Source organism: Hyaena hyaena, unplaced genomic scaffold (genome assembly GCF_003009895.1).
Source record: "Hyaena hyaena isolate Hyena2069 unplaced genomic scaffold, ASM300989v1 scaffold_501, whole genome shotgun sequence".
Taxonomy (NCBI): Eukaryota; Metazoa; Chordata; class Mammalia; order Carnivora; family Hyaenidae; genus Hyaena; species Hyaena hyaena.
The window spans coordinates 346,396-359,844 of NW_024081135.1; the positions used below are offsets into that span (position 1 = coordinate 346,396).

The 13,449-nt window shown below is 43.9% G+C and overlaps 1 protein-coding gene across 2 annotated transcripts in view; it reads left to right on the plus strand.

Annotated features, from left to right (window-relative positions):
* The first annotated feature begins 13,156 nt into the window (after positions 1 to 13,156).
* Positions 13,157 to 13,449, plus strand: part of LMCD1 (LIM and cysteine rich domains 1) — a 58,633-nt gene continuing 58,340 nt past the window's right edge. For both annotated transcript variants that reach the window (XM_039254946.1, XM_039254947.1), the window contains exon 1: positions 13,157 to 13,293. In XM_039254946.1, coding sequence (XP_039110877.1) covers positions 13,252 to 13,293 — 42 coding nt within the window. In that variant the 5' untranslated portion in view covers positions 13,157 to 13,251. The remainder of the gene's footprint in view (positions 13,294 to 13,449) is intronic.

Here is a 13,449-nt window from a genome sequence, read left to right on the forward strand (position 1 = left end):
GGGATGAGCACTGAGTGTTATGTGGAAACTAATTTGACAATAAACTATTTGTAAAAAAACTAAATAAATATAGATGCCCTGAAAGTGTTCCTAGAAAGAACTGAGGTCTTCACTAGAGAAAACAAAACTATAGGACAGTAGGGAAAATAATCAAGTATCAAAGAAGAATAACTACTTAAAAAATGGCTCTCTTGCCTGCAGACTGATAAGGAAAGTATCTGCCAGAGAGGCGAGACTGGGAGCTTGAATGTCATCCTTCTGAGTCCATACTAATGCAGGATTTCTATTTTCCTTCAGGGGATTTACTTTAATAGATGATGCAGATTGTGATCCAAATATCAGTGGGTTGTAAGTATTCCATGCTGAAAATGACCTGTCTGCTCCTGTAGCCTTGATCATGAGTGTAGCAAGTATCAGGTAGTCAGTATTACATAATTAACAGCACAGAGGTGATACGATGATATGAGATGGTGAAAAAGATCATGAAGTTAGAAAATAATGATGTCTTAGTTAAAAGCATAGTATCAGATAAGTTGGGTTTAGAGAATATCTCTGCCATTTACTATTGATGAGACTGCAGGTGAGTTACTTTGCATATTTGAGCCTTGTTTTTAACTCCTAAGCAAAATCAGGCTCTAAGTAGCACCTATTCCATGTGACTGGTATGAGGATTAATTCAGATAAAGCGTATTAGGAGCCCAACCATTGTCTGTTAACATTCTGAGTATTCTAAAATACTGCTTCCTAGGAGAAATGATGGTAGTGGTGATACTGATGGTAACTGCAGGATTACACTAGTAGAATAGTACTTGTTAATGTCAAGAAGAAGCAATACCATTGTAGTATACCATTGTAGTAATACGGAACAAAGGCAGATAAGTTGGATTCTGAGGCTCATGGTTCTTGAAAGGAGATTCTTCAATGATAATTAAGATATCAGGTAAAAGACCTCTTCGAATAAGGGGATGATGTATGGACTACACCTATGGTAACTGCAGACTATCACACAGAACTGACAGGGACACATAAGGAAACATGACTCACGCATGCCTTCACTGAGAATACATGGCACACACTTAGCAGTGCCGGTGAGCACAGAATCATCTCAAACCACGTGGGGGATAACAAGAAAAGATGCCGAGGGAGCTCGCTGTTGTATTTAGAGTTGTACAGACTCAAGCTGAGTCATCACAGCAGTTCAGTAATACCTCAAGTGATAGAAGACGGATCATCCACTGGCAAGCCTGAATCACCACTACTACGAGCAACTATCCCTGTCCGTGGCCAAACTTAGGTACTACTCAATGTGCAGATGAATCATTTCTAAATTAAGCATGGAGATTTCCAAATTATCCCAATATGTCCTAACATCTGGACGGGAGATATTTATTATTGAGTTGGAGGAGGGGACATAAGGAGAGAGAAAAAATAGAGAGAAGGCTATGTTCTCTAAGAAAACTATTTTCTTTTGAAATAGGGGACTGTTTTTGCAAAAATGACTGACTCACATTATTTTTTAATCACTGAAAAGGAAAGAGAGTGTGTGTAATGGATTGCTTTACACTAAATAAAGACATCATGTGGACATTAGGCTTTCTAATTTGGTTTTATATTATTCTAGCTACATTTAAAATGCACATGTGAGCATAAGATTGATTCATTTCTGGGTTGGATTGCCTAAGGTCTTTCTACTGTTACAAATAACTTCCCTCAAAGCTTTCTCATGCCTTCTGGGATGCAGGAACATAGTTCACCCCAAGTCGCTCTCTGACCTGATCACCCCAAGTTCTTGCTCTTTTTCCCATGGGCTGTGAGTCTCACTGCAGAGCTCTTGTTCTTTGGGAGTAGGGTAGGAAAGTCCAAAGGCTTTCTTTGCCCTGGCTTCCCAATGCCTTTTGTTACAGATTTTCTACTTCCTGGGAACAAGTTGGGGGTGGGCAGAGAATATTCATGGTTATTACTATGAGCTCTAGAATCAGACAGACTGGGGTTCAAATTCTGGCTCTGCTGTTTCACTCTATGTGACTAACAAGCTGCTTATCCTTTTGTGAGCCTCAACTGCCTCATCTGTGAAATGGGAATACTTTGAGACCCTAACTCAGGGAAAATTAGGTGTGACCATCTTTGTAAAGGACTTGTCTCAGTGGCTGGCTACATTGCAAGGGCTCCACAAATGTTAGCTCTTATTCTTTCTAAAGGAAGAGTCTTTGGATTTATGTATTTAGACACCCAGGAAGTTGAGCCACTGGGATCTGACATTTTAGGTAATAGAAAACTGTAATCTCCAGCCAAACTGAACTTCTTTTGCCTCTGGGTCCATGTTTTTCTTATCATAATGCTCCCCATTAATCAACTTTTGATGCAATTGTTTGTTTAACATCTGTTTTTCTCAGGAGAGTAGATTCTATGAATCTGTTTTCACTGTGCATGTCTGACACCCAGCAGAGCTCTTGGTACAGAAAGAGAGGTGCAGCAGTCATTCATTGAATGAAAGACTGAACAACCAATGGACCAATGAAGTGACAATCTGAGTAACTGATAGAACTACAGACCAAATGATTGAATGACCAACTGAGTGATCAAATGACCAACTGAATGAACTAATGAATGAATGACTGAGATTGGTCATCTAAATTCAACTGGATGTGAAAATACTTTCCTGTGGCGTCTGGGTGGCTCAGTTGGTTAAGTGTCTGACTCTTGGTTTTGGGTCAGGTCATGATCTCACAGTTTGTGAGCTCAAGCCCCACATCAGGCTCTGTGCTGACAGCCTGGGATTCTCTCTCTCTCTGCTTGTCTCCTGCTTGATCACTCTCTCTCTCTCTCTCTCAAAATAAATAAACTTAAAAAAATAAAATTAAGATCTCACAGTTTTGTGAGTTCAAGCCCCACATCGGGCTCTGCACTGGCAGTCTGTAGGGAAAAAGACCTGCGAACATATGACAGTACATGCTTAGGATTCTCGGTCTTTGTTTCTCTCTGCCCATCCCCCGCTCACACTGTCTCTCTCTCTCAAAATAAATAAATCAGCTTAAAAAAATGCTTTTAAAAACAAAATACTTTCCTAGCATGACAAAAGATGAGACTACTGAATACAGGATTTTAACTTGGAAAAGTAAGGTCTTTGGGGGGGATACAGAATACCTGTTTTTTAATGTCAGAGTTCAATTCTTCCCCCACCCCTACCAATGATAGGATGGGTAGCAATACCCTTTTGAAAAACACTATTCACTCCACACTCACATGGCCCTTAAATTGTACATCCCTCCCACTCTCCATCATAATCTAGAATCTGCTTGTCAGTTTTTGGTCTCAGTGTGTCTATCTATGTCAGATTACATCATGGCCCAACCATGTGTCTTAGGCTGTGAGAACAACTTGCAGAACCAACAGGAAGTCCCAGATCTCCCAATGCCTAATTTCTGATAACTAAGAATCTTTCCTGAAATCTCCCATCCACCCTTTTCTTCTCGATGAGCTCATCCAGTCTTTCCAGAAAGGCCGATCAGTGGCAAGGCATTGCTGGACTTCGTCAGGGGGATTTGGTGTCTTCATACCTTGTTCATCAGCCACAGGACACACTCATCTTTCAAGAGTTCTGGAATTCTGCCCATGGATGTCTGAACACTCCACTGCAATCCCAAAGGACCTCTTAGAATGTACATGTTTAGCCACAGAAGATCCAAACTGTTTTTAAATTAAAACCTGCCTCGCATGAACATACTTAAAATGACCGTTGATAGTCAAAATACTTTCCTATCTTCCTCCTAAGATCTGGGATTGTAACAAAATAAATGGAACACTCATTTAATGCCCTTTTCCTAGTGTATGGGAGGAGGGAAACACTCTCAAATCCAGGCTGATGAAAATCTTAAAGGTCACTAGGGAGATTTTCTAAGAGAACCAAGCATGATGACCACTTGCCTGGAAATGAGTAAAAAATAATTATACAGCTACCACACCTTTTCCATGCTTGGCAAGAGACTGCATACTTGCTACATACATCAGCACATTTAATCTGCCTGGGACTCCTAGGATGTTGGTATTACTGTTTTCATTTTATAGATAGGTAAGTTGAGGTTCCCAGTGGGTGTCCATGCAGGGATTTGAACCAAATGTGCCTGACTTCAAAGCTAATGCTCTGACCCCTCCACAGGTTGCAACGTAGCTACCAAGATAGAGGAAAGGATTGCTGTTGACAAAGTGGAATGGAGTGGTGGAATATAACTGGGGAAGGATAAAATAGTTCCTAAAGTCTGGAGGGGAGAAGACCTGTGAACACAAGACAACAGTTTCCTAACAGATCAACTGTCACCATTCAAGGAAAGGAGAGCCCTTCAAAGACATTGCAAAGGCTGGAAAGAACAGGTAGGTGACTGCTCTAGGAAAGGAGATGTCAGCCAAGGTAACACAGAACCTTCTAACAATGAGAGATGTCCAAAACCACTAGATTGGCCCTGTGAAAGCATGAATTCTTGGACATGGAAAGCATCCAAGCAGAGGGTAGGTGCCACACAGGTAGAGATGGAATACCCTGGAGGTTCTGGCCCTCTGTTTGCTTTGGGTAGATGGCTACTCACCAGCTGACAAGTTTACCCTTGCCTGCACCTGATCACCATCTGTAAATAAAGCAATGTCTGCAGAAGCAGTCTAATGCAAGTTACATCTCTGAGGCTAAAGGAAGGAATAGTGGGCCACTGTTACTCTATTCATGGATTTGAAGAACATTCCAAAGGACAGAAATCTTGGGAGAGAAAGGAAACCATGAGTATTACTTTGTGTCAAGCAATGGGTTGGGTGCTTTGCACATGCTCCCACATAAAGTAGGGTGCCACCTCTGGAAGTAGGGCTGATCATTTCCATCTGACAGCTAGAATAGTCTAAGAGAAGAGTTAGTTTGCCCATGGCCACATAGCTAGTAGTAGTATAACCAGGGCTCAAACTCAGGAGATTGGTATCACTGTTTCCATTTTACAGATAGGGAAGTTAAGGTTCCTAACCCTCACTCATTTCTCAACAGTTTGCTGCCAAACCCAGCAAGGGAAGTTGGATGGGACACCAAGGGAAGGCACAGAGGACAGGTAAATTTTTATGGACAGCAGAATAATAAGGCTGCAGCATGGAGTAAGACATAAGAGAGTAGGTCAGAATGGGATGCTCAGACAGGCATTCTAAATACTGAGCAGAGGCAGATAACAGAAAGGAAGACACATCCTTCAAAATGCATTCTAGTTTTGGCCTTGAATCCAAGCCAGAGGACTGGTTCCAAATAATGAGTGGTGCAAGTTCATAAATAGGACCTCAGAGATTTTAATCTGAATAAAACCCACATATGGGTTTGCCCCTGAAGGTAATATACAGAAGTCACTTCCCAGTTTTTTCCCCCAGAGTACACAATGATTTAAATATCCCATGACGAGATGTTACCAGGTAATGCATGTTTATAAGGCTTTGGAAAGCTAAAATGACAACATGGCAAACAGAATGCAAAATGTGATGAGAAAAGATAATGATGGCTTTAACTATATTGACTTTTATCTCCCTACTGTCTCTTGGAAAATAAGGGGTGCTATAATGCTCCCCCCAAGCCCTGGCTGTTCAACCCATGTTGAAAAAGCATGATTTTCCCCCATTATCTAGTGTAAAGAAAGTTATTCTAATATAGAATTATATTCCAAATGGTCCCCATAATTAGGTTGTTGAGGGTTACCTACAATTAGACCACAGGCATTAAGTGTCTGTGTGTGTGTGTCTGTGTGTGTGTGTTTCTGTGTGTGTGTCTGTGTGTAGTTGGGGGAGGGTGTTTTTTATTTCTTTCACGGGGATCCAGACCCTATCCTGTAGGAATGCAATGTGATTAGCATAGCCTGGCACATGGTGCTGAGGAAATGTGTGCTGGGGCTTTAGTTGTGGTTCTATAGTTTTCATCAGTACCTTCTTTGGAGTCTGACACACATGGGTCTAAATTCCTGCTCTGTAACCAGGTTCATGACCTTGGGACCACTACTTAACATCTCTAGGGCCCAGTCTGCTGTTCTGTAAAAAGAGAAAGAAACCACTTGCTTTAGGAAGGTGCTGGGAGAATATAATAAAATTGTCCATGGGAAGAGCCAGGCAGTCATGTTGGTGGTAGCTCAGAAAGGGCACTTGATACATTATCCTGAGCATGTCCCTGAAGCTGGGCAATCCCCCCTCTGATAAGCCACTGCCAACCCACCATCCAACCTCTCTAACCTAGTCCACCCTCTCACTGTCCTCCTTCCCGCTCCCCCCTCAAATACCAAAATCATTCATAAACTAGGAACTTAGAGTTGTAGGGGTGCCTGGGTGGCTCAGTTGGTTAAATGTCTCACTTCAGCTCAGGTCATGATCTCACGGTGAGTTCGAGCCCTGCATTGGGACTTGTGTGACAGTTCAGAGCCTGGAGCCTGCTTTGGATTCTGTGTCTCCCTTTCTCTCTGACCCTCTCTGACTTGCGCTCGTTCTCTTGCTCTCTCTCTCTCTTTTTCAAAAATAAATAAACATTTTTTAAAAAAATTAGAAACTTAGAGCTACAATATTGCCCCTTAATCCTGTTCAAAACACTTTCTCTAAAGTGAGTCATACCAACACCTCATTCCCAGTGGGCCATGTCAAATAAAACAAACATTTTGTTGCATCTTGGCTGCAAAGTACACATACGTCAGCAAACTACAGTGATTCAAGAGGGTCTACCTCAGCAAATTGCTCCAAGTCCCCCAGCATCTCATAGACAAGCCTCATCCCCAAAGACGCAAGACTGGATTCATGTCAGCTGGAACCCTGGCATGGGAACAGAACATTTGGAAGGGCTGTTAGGCTTAGACCAAACTTTTGCAAATGACCCACATTCACTCCTCACAATGAGCCCCACTTTGACACAGAAGACCAAGGCACAAGGGAGTTATATACCTAAAGCCACTGTCAATGGCATGGCTCAGCCTCCTCTTCACGCGAGAGCAGCTGGCAGTCCTGCCCTAGAGAAGGCCCCCAAGTTTCTTCCAACTGGTCTTCCTATTCTAAGTAATTGCCAAGTCCCAAATCATTTAACTAATTCACATGCCAATAGCAGAAAAGGCTACAATGAGAAACCCAGAGGGTGTTCTATATCTCAACAACCCAGCAAAGGCGACAGAGATTATCTCTAAAATCCACTTTGCGGGGCACCTGGGTGGCTCAGTCAGTTGAGCGGCTGACCTCGGCTCAGGTCATGATCTCACGGTTTGTGAGTTCGAGTCCCACATCAGGCTCTGTGCTGATAGCCTGGAGCCTGCTTCCGATTCTGTGTCTCCCTCTCTCTCTGCTCTACCTCTGTCTCTCAAAAATGAATAAACATTAAAAAAAAAAATCCACTTTGCTTCTGTATGGGTCAGAGTCCTGGCTAGACACACTTTAAGGGGTGACCGAAGGCAGTTTAATAAAAGCACTACCAATGAAGGTGAAAACAAGGTTCAATGGACTCACTTGAGAAGAAGAAACACCCTGAGGCCAGTGACAGCAGGAAGCAGAGACCACACCCAGGCCTGAAGAGACCATGGGAGAGAGCTGTCCCCAGGCTGACAGGAGCTGTGGCTGTAGGTAGAAGAACATGACCGTCTCCAAAACCCTGGCCAACAGGGAGGAAGAGGAGAGATTAAACACACACACCCCTTCATCTCCTACCAGTCTCTTGCTTCCCAGAAGACACAAAAGGGGCCCAAGAGTAGAGTCCTTGTGTGAGCCCCCAGGTACAGAGCAAAGAATGGATCTGGAGAAAAACACAAAAAAACACCCAGAACAATCCTGAAGGGTGAGGAGCCTAGTCTCCCCATCTTTGTCCAGGCTAAGCCCTTCCTTACTGTAAAGCCAGACATCTTGTGAGTGATCCCAATTGGATTTGGATCCTAACTAGCTATGAGGTTTTAAGCAGCTTAAATAACCCAGCAGAGCTTCATTCTCTAACCAGCAAATATGCAAATACATTGTCCAAATGCCTGAGCTCATCCCTGTGACAGAGCTAAAACACATGCAGAGATTTTCTGGGCCTAAATCTTGTGTTCTTCACACTCTCTTGTTGAACTGGCAAAGAAAGGGAATGGCTCCACTGCACCATCAAGTGGGATATGTGTCTGATACTGAAAGCAAATTTATCACTTGCTCCTAGTAAATAATAATACATTTGAGTTGCAAGTGGCATTAGAGATGATGGCCAGCCACACCATTTAGGAGAGCTAGGATCAAAATGTAGGGCTCTAGACTCCTGATCCAGTGCTCCTTCACAATGAATAGATCCTCCTTGAGTCCTTCACAATCTCTGTGGAAGTTAGGCTACAAGGCAGGAGAATGCTTGGGCCCAACCACCATGTTTTATTTTTATCCAGATGTTTTGACCTTATAGACAAAGCCTTTCCTGATCTAGGAAGTCTGGTCATGATCCAAAAATCTGGAGAAAATTAGATAGTTATTCTAAAATTAAAGTGACTGTAAGCATGGCAGGAAATAAACCAAAAACTTTTAAGTTGTGAACAAGTCACATAGACTTGGCATAAATGATGGTCCAAGTTGATACAAATTAAAACATGTAAGCAGTTTATGATATATTTATATGAATTAATATATATTAGAATGTACTACATGGTTCAGGGATTAATTTGTATAAGTCAATTATTGCACATCAAAGTATATCAGGTGATTCATGGATTATTTATATATACCTACTCTTAACTGCTGTGTGTTTTAATGAACACATATGTCTAAAAAATCATAATCGAATAGAAGCCATCACTCATGTTTGCATCTTAAACAACTAAGCCACACTTGCTACCATGTAACAATAAAAACATCATCATTGTGAACCATAATTATGGAGAGTTCCTAAAGTATCTGGCATGAAGCTAAAAGATCTGGGTTCAAGGTTTGCTTGGCTTCTTTCTAGCTTTGTAGCTTTGGCAAATCACTTGTCCTTCCCAGTGCAGAACTTGAAACAGAGAAGACCAGACATGTTGCTATTGGTTCACAGGCCCTTGGTCTTTACACCTGATAACAACCTAGGTCTCTGTTAGTACCTCTTAGGCATCCTTGGTGTGAATTAAATAGCAAATCAGGCCCTGTCACTCCCCGCCCCTGCTTAAAACTCGAGAACTGCTCTGTTCAATATGGTAGCCACTGGCCACAAGTGGCTACTAAGCATTTGCACCGTGGTTAATCTCAATGCCGGTGAACTACAAGTATAAAACACACACCAGATCTCAAAGATACAGTACCAAAATAAGAATGTAAAATATCTCAGTAATGCTGTGTATCAATCACAGGTGGAAATGGGATATGTTGGGTTAACTAAAGTATATTATAAATAGTTCACCGATTTCCTTTTACTTTTTTTTTAATGTGGCTACTAGAAATGTTTAAATGATTTACCTGGCACACACTAGGTCTCAGTTGGAAAGCACTGATCTATAATTCCCCACTGTTCTCGGAAAAGAATTTAGCCTCCATAGCAGGGGGTCCAATGTGATCCAGTCACCAAATACTTCTCAGGTCCCCTGATGCATTCTCCCTGTCCCTCAGTGCCCTCCAGCCATAGCAACATTATGATCCCTCAGACATAGAAAGCCTGTACCTCCCACCCACCTTAGAGTCTCTGCACTCATGATTCCATCCTTCTGAAATGTTCTTTCCATGGTAACTCTACTCATAGCTGACTCATTCTCCTTCTTCAGGTCTTAGCTCACATGATCCCTTCAGTCAGGCCTTCCTGGACCACTGGATGCGAAGGGACCATATATCCAGTGAATGTCTTTTCCATATACTTCTTCCAAGGCACTCACTGCCATCCTCAATTACCTTATCTAATTTTCTGTTCACTTGATCAATGCCTGTCTCCCTCCACTAGAATAGAAGCTGTGTGAGGGGAGAAACCTTTCCTGTCTTATTCATGTTCTGTCATATCCTCAGCTCAGGGCCTCCTAACCCATTGTAGTTCTCAGTTCAATGTCTGTTGAATGAATGAATGAATGAGTGAACAATGAAAATGGCAGCAGACACAGAGCAAAAAATCCCAGTCAGGACAAACCCATTGATAATGACGACAACACCACCATCTAACTCAGACCTGGAAACTGCTTCTGATTCTGTGTCTCCCTCTTTCTCTGACTCTCCCCTGCTCATGCTGTCTGTCTCTCTCTCTCAAAAAAAATAAATAAAACATTAAAAAATAATAATAAAGATTTGTTTGAGAGGTAATGTAGTACAGTTGAAAGGACACAGTTTGGAGTTAGAAGTTTTGAGATCGAATTTTAGCTCTGCCACTTACTGGCTGTGTGACCTTGGATAGAGCTTGATTGTCCAAAATCTCCATTTTTCTCCCAGAAAAATAATTAGAACTATTATGGAATAATTAAAATGATTCTGTGATTGCCTTGAAGTTCAAGTAAGAGAAGAGCCTTGTCAGTTGGAGAGCTCCAATGATGGTTATTACACCAAGACCTTCTTGAAAGGGAAGGATTCTTTTATTTACCTGGGGTGTCCCCAGCACCCAGCACAGGGCTTGGCTAGGGCAGGTGTCCCAAATTGCTTGAAGGATGCATGAACCCTCTGATAAGCTCTGACACCACAAAGCAATGAGCCTTGGAAAAATCAGATCTCTCACTGTTCCAACCTAGAAATGATAGTCCACTTTCTTCCAAAGAGAAGCAAAAGGATCTCAGAGCTAGAGTGAGGCTGAGGTATAATGGCCACATTTCCTCCTTTTTCCAGAACAGTCCAAAATTATAATAATCTGTCCAGCTATCCAGCCAAGACTCTGAACTATAGGTCCCCGGGAACATTTGGCTCAAGAGAAGGGTTCGAGGAGTCAGAGTCAGCATCTTTAGCTGGGGACTGAGTAAATACCAGCAGGGACTGGGGGTTGCCTTTCTGCCCACAACAGGTTGTTTTCCAGGAAAAAAAATGGGCCACCCCAAGCAGTAGCTCCTGATTCTCACAAGAGCCACAATATCTGCCTCCTTAAATGCCACTGGGCCCAAGGGTAAAAATATGGATGAGAGGAAGATCATGTGTTTGGACCTATATGGTGTTAAAGTTAATACAATTAGAATTATTCCATGAAACAATAATTTCTCAAGATGGGGCAAGAAGGGTGGCTGGGAAAGGAGTGAGAAATGACTTCACTGAGAAGGCTTCTGCCCAGTTTGCAAGGGATAAAGCCTGTCTTTGTTATTCTCCTGGCTTCTGTTCCTGTAACTCTGAAATATAAAGGCTTCTGGCATGACATCCCTGTTCAGCACTTTTGTTCCTAGGATTTGCTACTGAATGGGCTTTTCACATGGAAACCTCTTCCAGGCCAGGCTTCTGTTGGCCACGTTTATTTACACACTGGTTTACTGTGCAGCCCACCTTGGAAGTTTGGGCAAACTAAACCAGGTGCTGCATTGCACCATCTCTTCCCAGTCCTGCCTGCCTGCTCACTGCTGATTAAAAGCCAGAACCCAATCTGCATTCATTCAACACCTGTGTTCCGAGTGTCCATCACATGACAGGTGTTGGGGCTACGGCTGGGAGCAAGCAAGACAAACATCGACTCCAGCAGGTCCAAAGAAAGAGAAAAGGGGAATCATGAATACAAAGCCTTTTCCAGGAATGTGAAAAAGGAATCATAATTTGGGATCACTGGTTAAGATTTGGGATTGCTGGGGGTGATGATGTGTTAAGAACCAAACTGGAGGAGGCTTTAAGAAGGAAAGTACCTCCAATAGGAGAGGAAGCCCTAGAATGTGACCTGCGGCTCCCCCATCCTCCAAATTAATCAGTCACATAAAGTGCTTTGAGACCATCCCCAACTTCAGTCTGCCTGCAACTTAGTTTACGTTAAACCACTAGAGCTCTAGTGGAAGAGGGTACTGATTTCTGGCAGTGAGTTACAGCCCCAAAAACCGCATTGCAGAGCAGTATTCATTCTCTCCAGGGTAAAAAGGGGCTGGGGTTTAGTCCTCTGTCCGGGCAGGGAAAATGTCCCCGGGACCCCAGGTCTTTAGAACCCATTTAATGGAGAGGTGGATTTATAGGCACACAGCATAGCACCTTGATGGGAAGAGCTGGCTGACACTGTCTTATAGGACTTGTTATGCTACATGTTGCCAAACACTTTGCCCCAAGGATGTGAGACATCCACAGACGGAGTGTTCCTCAGCCAGATCGTTCCTCAGCCAGATCTTCATAACCCAGTTCACCCCGTTTAACTAGAATTTCCTGGTTTATGGCTTCTTTTAATCCTGTGTCCCCTTCTTTCTAGGTAAGCTCTCACTCTAACTCAAATGTAAAGCCTTGCTGCAGAGTTCAACTTTGGACCAGTTACCCTCTCTGATCCTGTGTCCGAGTCTCCCAAACGCGAGTGAAAATCATCATCGTCATCGTGGTAATAAGAACACCGGAAATACTTATGAACCTAGAAAGAAGATGTACATCTTAGCGCCTATTTAAAATCAAGATTGTATTCTCCTCCTCGCTTTACCGGGTGGAGGTACACTAACGCAAGTCATGGAAGGCTGATTAATATAATTTAGAAATATTAATTTTTTAAAACCTCTTAACTCCCCTGGGCTCTCACCTCCTGTCTGGTCACTGGAGGACTTTCCCCGATTTGGGCAAGTTAGCAGCTCGAGTCAGTGCGGCTGCACACCACCTGCCCCCCGCCCCCCTCGCCCTGCACCCCCCTAAAACAAGGCAGAAAGGGTGGGAAGGGGAACACGCTCAGCATTTATTTTTGGACCCGGCTCACTAAAAATACTTCAGCCTTCTTGTTTGATCACTCTCCCCTCTGACCTGAATGGATCGCGGGGCTCAGCAGCCCGCCCCACCCTCTGCCCGTTGTCCTTTAAAGGAGAAGGGCGTGGGGACGGATTCCTGCCGCTAGCTCGAGGGACTGATGAGAGCCGCCCGGGCAGGCAGGGGCCGCGGCCGCACTGACGTCAGAACAGCGCTCGCGCCGCCGCAGCCGCCCGGAGCTGCCCTGGCCGCCCAGAGGGAGGGGGGTGAGCCGCGCGCTGCGATTGGCTGGCTGGGCGCGAGCGCTCGCGAGGATTGGCTGGCGCGGTTTTAGAGGGAGTCCTGCTCTCCAATTAAAGGACCTCGCGGCGCCGGGCTGAGCGCAGAGTTCCCTCAGGCCCGCGAACCTAGCCATTCAGCCAGCCGCTGTCCCCGCTGCGCGCCCTAGCGCCTCTGCCCGAGAAGCCAGGCGCTGTTCCTGCACCGCAGAAGATGGCAAAGGTGGCTAAGGACCTCAACCCAGGAGTTCAGAAGGTGAGCTGCTATCTGTCTGTACTTAACCCACATTCTACCTTTTCCCTGTGCCCCCCTCCCAGGTTTCACGGAGACTTCCCTAGACGTAAGGAGGAAATTCATTAAATTCCAAGACTTCCCAGAAAACAACAGTTGGGAATACATATTTGAGCCAAC